At 40.3% G+C, this 7,833-nt stretch overlaps 1 protein-coding gene across 1 annotated transcript in view; it reads left to right on the forward strand.

The window, feature by feature from the left end:
• Positions 1–7,833, forward strand: part of PHACTR2 (phosphatase and actin regulator 2) — a 63,184-nt gene that overhangs the window by 7,400 nt on the left and 47,951 nt on the right. Inside the window, exon 2 of the mRNA XM_009319154.1 lies at positions 3,369–3,536. Coding sequence (XP_009317429.1) covers positions 3,369–3,536 — 168 coding nt within the window. The remainder of the gene's footprint in view (positions 1–3,368; positions 3,537–7,833) is intronic.

A 7,833-nucleotide genomic window follows, 5' to 3' on the forward strand; every position in this document is an offset into this window, starting at 1 on the left:
GTTTTTCAAACATGAGGAGTAATAGCTTTTGAAAAGATCTTTCCATAAATGCTCTGGAACGTCATTGCTGAAATTGTTTTTTTTTTCTAGGCAGTTTATTAATTGGTAAAATGTGCTACCTTATGATTGCTTTTGAATATAAACGAAGTCCTTTTTCCTAGAAATGTTACTTTATCTTAGATTATTTCAGAAATAAATCTATGATGTTTGGCCATGCTTATTCCTCCTTTCCAGATACATATTTGGGTCCTTTTTTCCAAATGAAGGAACTGATATAAGGTCAATGGTTTAGTAAATTCCCAGTTATGAGCACTCGTTAAACTCACTTGATAAATCAGCTCCTCATCTTTTATTGTCAGACGGAGTTAATGTTGAATCCTGTTTTCAAAAGTTGCAGTCTTCCTGAACAGAATTATTCGCCACTAAATGGATCCCTTTTTCCATATGTTAGCTCATTTGAAGCAGGCTAGGATGCCTAGCTATTTTCATCCTAGCCAAAGAAAATGGCTAGGATGAATATCATTATTTCAGAGTTAAATATTTTCAGCAGAGGGCAGAGCAGGGACTGATGCAAATCCATGTTTCTCTGTGGGGAGCTGTTGGAGCCATAATCCTCCTCTGTTCCTGCTGGTAGGCACTAGAGGAAAAAATTGGGATGAAGCTTTTGTGAAAGTGGTTGCCTGCAATAGACTGGACTCCATGACCCAGGAGGATTTGAAAAGATCAATGTTTATAAAGATCGTGCTGTCTGTCACCAGGGTGCAGGCTCTTCACATCAATAACCCAGCCTTTCTAAGCCGGTGGAGACAAGGACATAGGTTTTGTCCCACTGCCTCCAAGGAGCGGGTAGCCTTTCCCTCTAATGAGCTGATGGACTGCCTCTGCCGGTGAGATAATGCTTGGCTCCTGTCCCAGGACAAAACTCTTCAGCCACCAGATCCCGGTCTCTTTTCTTCAGCACTTCCCTTCTGATTCTTTGGATTTACTAGCACAGATTTCACAGAGCAACCGTGTCTTTCCACATCCCTTAGCACCATGGGAACCTTGATTGGGAGGGACCTCGGGAGGTCACTCAGTCCAGTCCCTCAGTCAGAGTAAGACTGTTGCTGACAGTAAGTGAGGTCAGCCCTGGCTTGCCTGGCTGAGCCTCCAAAACCTCCCAAGACCTGCTCCTGTGCTGTGCCACCCACCTCCTGGAAGTGTTTTCCTTATGTCTAAGCTGACTCTCCCCAGCCGCAGGCTGTGGCCCTTGCCCCTTCAACTGGAATTGCCAAGATAAATTTAGCCCTCTAATCTTTGTTAACTACCCTCCAAGTAAATGTACTTCTCCCTTAGAGCCACAGTTTCCAGCAGAGGCCTCTGTATTCCATAGGGCTGTACAACATATGCAGTGCCTGTAAGCCTAGACAAAAGTGCGACCCCTAATTCCAGGTGAGGCACCCCTGCAGAGGTCCTTCTGCTGTCCCATGCCTCTCTCTTTCTGCAGAGCTTCTCGCTGCCTTTGGTGGTCTTGTCATCCCCACCTCTCACCCATCTTCTCAGGGTCTGTAGGGTGGCGGCTGGTTCGTTTTAAGGGAGTCTCAGCTTAAACCTCCCTAAAGGTAGTCCTGTTACGTTCTCTGGGATGCACTAGTGAGGAAGCCGGGATTTTATACTTGTGCAAGGGGTAGACGTATAGGGGTCTGTAGCAATATCTTGGCTTTTTACATTTAAAGCCCCTTTGCACACCTTTTTTCCATCTTACCTCCAGAAAGTACCCAAGGAAAACACTTAAATAAAAGCTTTAAATTCTGATGCATCTGAATAACAGTAATTTATCCTGGAGAAATTTTCCATCTCTCTGTTCCATCTCTCTGACAGTACAGAATTTATTACATTTTATGGCATAACTCACTCAGATTTATTGATTTAAATGCTATCATTTTCATACAAATTTATCTCTGGTTGTAACTTCATTGAAGTCTATGAAGTTAAACAATGGATCTTTTTTCCCGGTACTTTATTTCAAAACATTGGAAATAAAGTTTCTTGGACTCTGATTGCATTACATCAGCTTTCTCACAGAAAAGATTTTTTTTTTTTAGCATCCTGGATCAATCTAAGGTCTAGGACAAATATAGGACTCATTAAATGCCATTTGTCTGAGAAACAGAATAATAAGATTGCACCATGATGTTATGTGTCTGAATATGTATCTTTTTAGTAGCTAGGACACAGGACCAGGATTCAGGAAGCCATTTGGCAAATGTAAAATTAAGCACTTAGCAATTCTGTGCTTCATATTTTCCATCTGTAAGATGGGGACAGTGATATTTCCTTCTTTGAATAGCACTTTCTGATTTAATGATCTGTGATTATCATTATTACTGTTGACAGTGGTATCAACTCTGTTCCGAATTGGTTATAATTAGAATGTTTAGATGAATGAAAGCAATTACAGACCCCTTATGCTGCAAACATTTAAGCCTGTGATTAATTTTATGTACGTAAGTAATCGCAGTTACTTCAGTGAAGCTGCTCACGTGAATAAAATTAAGCACATTTGAAGTGTTTGCAGGACCACGAATGGAAGGCTCTAAGAAACCTCAGTTCTTAAACAGAAACAGATAACTGTAGACTTCTCAGGGAAGTTTCCGGGAAATTTATTTTAACTGTATGCTATGGCATGTTGTGGAATGAGTCTTAATTTGGTTCACAAAACTTGATGTTACCGCCATCGATGATAAATATTGGCTTTCCTATCACTCAATATGTTTTTGCAGAAAAGTAATCCTTTGTTAAATTTTGGCTACAGCCCAAAAGCTTATTGTTAATGTTTTGTTAATAAGAAGCCTGACTCACGGCAGGCTGTGCTGTGAATGACTGATTACCAGGGATATCAAATGGACCTATTTCCATTCCACTGCCAGAACAGTTATCTTTAGAGCTCGTTTAAGAAAGGATTTGTTTTACTCAAAAGAAATAGTTTATGTTTTTACATTGTAAGGGTTTAATTTTCTATATGACAGCCAGTTATTCAGCTTTACCAAAGATAGGGAAAAAAGTCACCCAAATATGTGTTGAAAGAAATTCTCTGGTAGCGATGAAAAATGGCAGAAACGTGCAGATGTGCCAGATGCGTGTCGTGAGAAGCAGGTTCTGGCCTGCTGCAGCTGAGGCGCTGAGCAGCAGTGAAGCCCAGGGCTAGCTGACACGGGGACTGGCTTGTGACCACAGCCTGCAGTCAAATGCCCTTTGGCTGCCTTCTGGAACAGAAAACACATGCACCCACACACAACCTGTTGCAATCTGATAGTGGGGGAGTTTAGCTGTTGGGTACCATTTTGTTTTCCATCCTTCAGTTACCTTTACTTTTCTTGTCTATACAGTTGATGGTTTGGATAAGGCTTCAATCGCTAACTCGGATGGACCAGCCCCAGGATCCCAAACTCCCCCGTTCAAGAGGAAGGGCAAACTCTCCACCATTGGCAAAATCTTTAAACCTTGGAAATGGCGGAAGAAGAAGACTAGTGACAAATTCAGAGAAACGTCAGCAGGTATGTCTGTGGCCCTTTGGTGGCAAATAGTAGTCAACACTGTGATGGCTTTGCAGAGTAATATTTGAAAAGCTCTTGGAGCTTGTTTGATGGCAGGGATTATTTAGGCACAGTATTCAACATACAGAAAAACAGTTTGATCCTTGGCAAGGAAAAACCTAACCTTGTTCAGCTTCTGTCCTGAACCTATCACCAAAAATAGGCAGTTTAGTTGTTTACTATACATTATATATGATATTCTTTTGATGTTGACAGTACTCTGCTTTTTTTTAAACTAAGAAACACTAGGCTTTATATTACAAATCCTCAAATATGTTGGAAATGTCTCTGTGTCCTCCTAATAGTCAGTGACTTGGATTATGAAACAAACCTTGCCTTCATGGGGACAGCAGTTTGGTCTGTTCAGAGGGGACAAGCAGACGTGGCCATGCCCAGCAGAAGAATGAGGATCAGCTTTGCGACCACTGCCTTCATAGAGGCTGCTCTGCCCCTTCACTCCCCCATTGGCAAGGCTTGAAGAATGGTCTGAAATAAAATGCTGTGATTGAATTATATTCCTTCTGAAAAAGAGGAAGATTGAGGGCTGGGGTTCAGTTAGCTAAACACAGTTGCTTGGTGCCACCTGAGATGCTCTGGGGTGTCCTGGCTGCTCTCCCAGAAGATTCTGCATGGTATTTGCCATCCCTGTGCAGAGATCTCCAAAAAACCCTGGGGCAACTCAAGTGGCTGTAGACACCCACGTTCAGGACACTGAATGCCACCCTGCATATATGTGTGTGTGTCTCTGTGTGTCACACCTCTGGCCAAGCTTTTTCCAGAAAAATCCCAAACTTCTGTTTTGGGATTCAGACATTTGATGCTGTGCTTTTCTAAACTTGAGCCTAATCAGAGTCCAGGGAGCATCTATGAGCTCTTCAGATTTATTACCACAGTGCAAGCCCTCTGTCCCCTGTCTTCCATGGCTCTAGGAATAAAACCAACACTAATCTCCCAAAGTGTCCTCAGTAGGCTCTCCTGAACTCTTAGGAGTACACTGCTTGACATTTTAAACCCATAGCAACCCCTGACAACTACAGCAAGGAATTCTATGGTTTTGCAGTGTAACTTCTAAACCATGCTTTATTTATACAAAAGGCAAAAAGAAGCCATCTTTTCTGGTGCCATCATCACTCCAGATACCAACTGAAGTTTTGGACAGTCTTTCTGAGATCCTCAAATCCTTCTCGCAGTCTCTCTTTTTTTTTTTTTTAATTTATTTTCCTGGGTACCCTGCAACAAAACCCCCACAATTTCTTCCACTACTGCAATCAAAAAAAATCCCCTCAGTCTGCTATCTCCTTCATTGCTTCCAGTTTCCTTCAGCTTCCCCAGTACTTTTATCATAATGCTAGAGCAAGGTTATTTCTAGTCAACGACTCCTGAATGTTCTGCAGCTACTGTTGGACAGGTATATGACTTTATATGCAGTGAATTCTCCAGAATAATCACCATTCATAAGCTGTGTATACAGAGATTCCCCAAACTGTCACAATGTATTAGCATGTGTTAAATTATTATGCCAGTAAATAATAATGCATGTGTCATTTTGTAGTTGTTATTTACAAATCAGTATCTGGTAAATTCATGTTAAATACAGTATTTCTTATGTTGTACTGTCTTTCTTTAGAGGGCCTCAATCCAGTTTTACAAGCATGACACATCAATTCTTATAATACCAAGGCAAAACATGTGTTTGTATTTCTTTTACAAAAGGCAGAAATTGGGCACAAAGAAATGAAGGTAAACATTTCCAAAAGTTCCTCCTTAGTTACTTGCTTGTACTTAATTTTCCTGTCTTGTTTATGATGGTGTGGTCCCTCAAGTCCTTTCAGGGGTGTGGAGAACCCACAGTTCGCATTGGCACTGACCTCAGATGGAGTTATTAAGGACAATTTATCTCAAGGTGAGCACCTGAAAAATGGAGATGCCTAACAGTAGGTGTAATGGACAGAAAACATTAAATAACTTCAGAACTGTAATGAAAATCAAGCTTTAAAATTATGCTATAGATACAAATAGACAAACTCTGAGCCACAAAATATCGTTTTCAGCTGCCATACAGCTACAGTAGTTTGTAATAAGGGTTGTTAGCTCTCTCCCTGAACCTTTCTGCATTCATATACCTAGAGCATCAGAGCTAAGGTACTAGTAACATTACAGCAGAGTATGTGTAACGTTCTACATTCTGAGTCTCTGGTTTTGCCACTGTGTGCTCTTGATGCATAGCTGCAACTCTTACTCTTAAGAAAGAGATAATTATTGGGAAGCAGTGTCCATCTTAACTACCTCAAAACTAATTTTCAAGTGATAATTTGTCTTCCCAGTTCTCTCAGTTTGTCTGTTTACTTCCACTGCCTCCTGTGTACTGGCACTAGTTTTGTGATGAGCGGATCACAAACCTGATCCAGCTAAAAATAAATCCAGCAAAACATAACAAGAAGAAGGAGTTCTTACTCTTCTGCAAAGGTTACTACTTGGATTTGTGTCCTAGCATTGTGATTGCTATCAATAAAGCATGCTGAAGCAGAGAGGAAAAACAGAGCCACTCTTTTGGATGACTTCTTAGAATTTAGACAACCTGATTTTTTTCATTTCAGCTGTGGTTTTGCAGCACTGCCTTTCAGGTCTGGAAACTAAGAGAGTAATATAGACCTCCTTGTCTTTTTTTCAAAGTTAAAGCTTTATTTTGTGATCAGTCTTTTGAAAATGGAGAGCACCAGCGTGCAAACAGAAATCCATAAAAGTTAGGAGAATTTGCACTACAAATTGGCAGAAGAAGAACAGAGTTGATGGTGAAAAATAAGTATAGTCCATAGATCATATAAGTGGGAGCTCTTTTGGTCAATTGAATACATGATTATATATAATTATGTATTGAAAAGTGGAAGTTAATTATCTGCACAATGAAGTATGTCTGTAAACGGTATAGCGGACGGGAAAAGTTCATTGCAGGTGGAGGTAACACTTAGTTGACTAACTGAAGGTCCCCACTCTAAGTCCAGTCACAAGACTTTATATTTACTAGTCCTTTGTGGCAAAAAAGCAACTAATGCAATTGATTCATTAAGTGCTTAATGTTTCTTGTGTATCTAGAAGTATCATCTTCTATACAGACTTTTAAATTATCCTGAAAAACCTTTCATTTTTTACTTAATTGTTTAGCTAGCATCCTGCTAGATAACCATGTAGTACATACTCAAGCTTTTATACAGTAAAGACTGCTATTGTATTTAATAACATAATGTAAGATCACTAATAAAACACAAAACCATTCTAATGCTCTGAATTATATAAACTACAGTTCTTCAGTGCCTATCTAGTTTGTGAAGAGTAAATATACAAAACTCAATGCATGTTTTGGTGAACAGAACTTAAGATGTTATACAGGAGGTTTGGGATTTTTTTATATTTTTTCATTGTTCAGTAGATTGATATTTTTCTCTAAGGAGTACATATGCTCTATTTTTAATAAAGTTCTGCTTATCCATCCTGCTACACTGTAAAATTAAATTTATTTGGGTGGAATTATACAAACATAGTGACATAGGGAATTAATTTCAGGTTTTCAAAACGTTTGTATTATTCTGTACATTCAATATATCAGCTTGTATTTGTATGTCCCAGTTTACATGCATTTTGCCAACCATCACAATATTTAGTGCTTTTTTTTTCCTTAAAATGAAACTCTGGGAGTTCTGTAATATCTGAAAATCTTGACTTTCACCTCAAAACCAGCAAGACTCGCTCACTAAGCTAGGGAGAAGGAAAGAAAGTAAACCTGGATTATATAGAATCATAGAATAGTTTGGGTTGGAAGGGACCTCTAAAGCTCATCTAGTCCAACCCCCCTGCCATGGGCAGGGACATCTTCAACTAGAGCAGGTTGCTCAGAGCCCCGGCCAACCTGACCTTGAAGGTTTCCAGGGATGGGGCATCCACCACCTCTCTGGGCAACCTGTGCCACTGTTTCACCACCCTCAGCGTAAAAAATGTCTTCCTTCTATCTAGTCTAAATCTACCCCCCTTTAGTTTAAAGCCATTCCCCCTTGTCCTGTCGCAACAGGCCCTGTTAAAAAGTTTGCCACTATCTTCTTTATAAGCCCCCTTTAAGTACTGAGAGGCTGCAGCAAGGTCTCCCTGAAGCCTTCTCTTCTCCAGGCTGAACAACCCCAACTCTCTCAGCCTTTCCTCATAGGAGAGGTGTTCCTTCCCCCTGATCATTTTCATGGCCCTCTTCTGGACCCGCTCCAACAGGTCC

Source organism: Pygoscelis adeliae, unplaced genomic scaffold (genome assembly GCF_000699105.1).
Source record: "Pygoscelis adeliae isolate BGI_AS28 unplaced genomic scaffold, ASM69910v1 Scaffold172, whole genome shotgun sequence".
Classification (NCBI taxonomy): Eukaryota; Metazoa; Chordata; class Aves; order Sphenisciformes; family Spheniscidae; genus Pygoscelis; species Pygoscelis adeliae.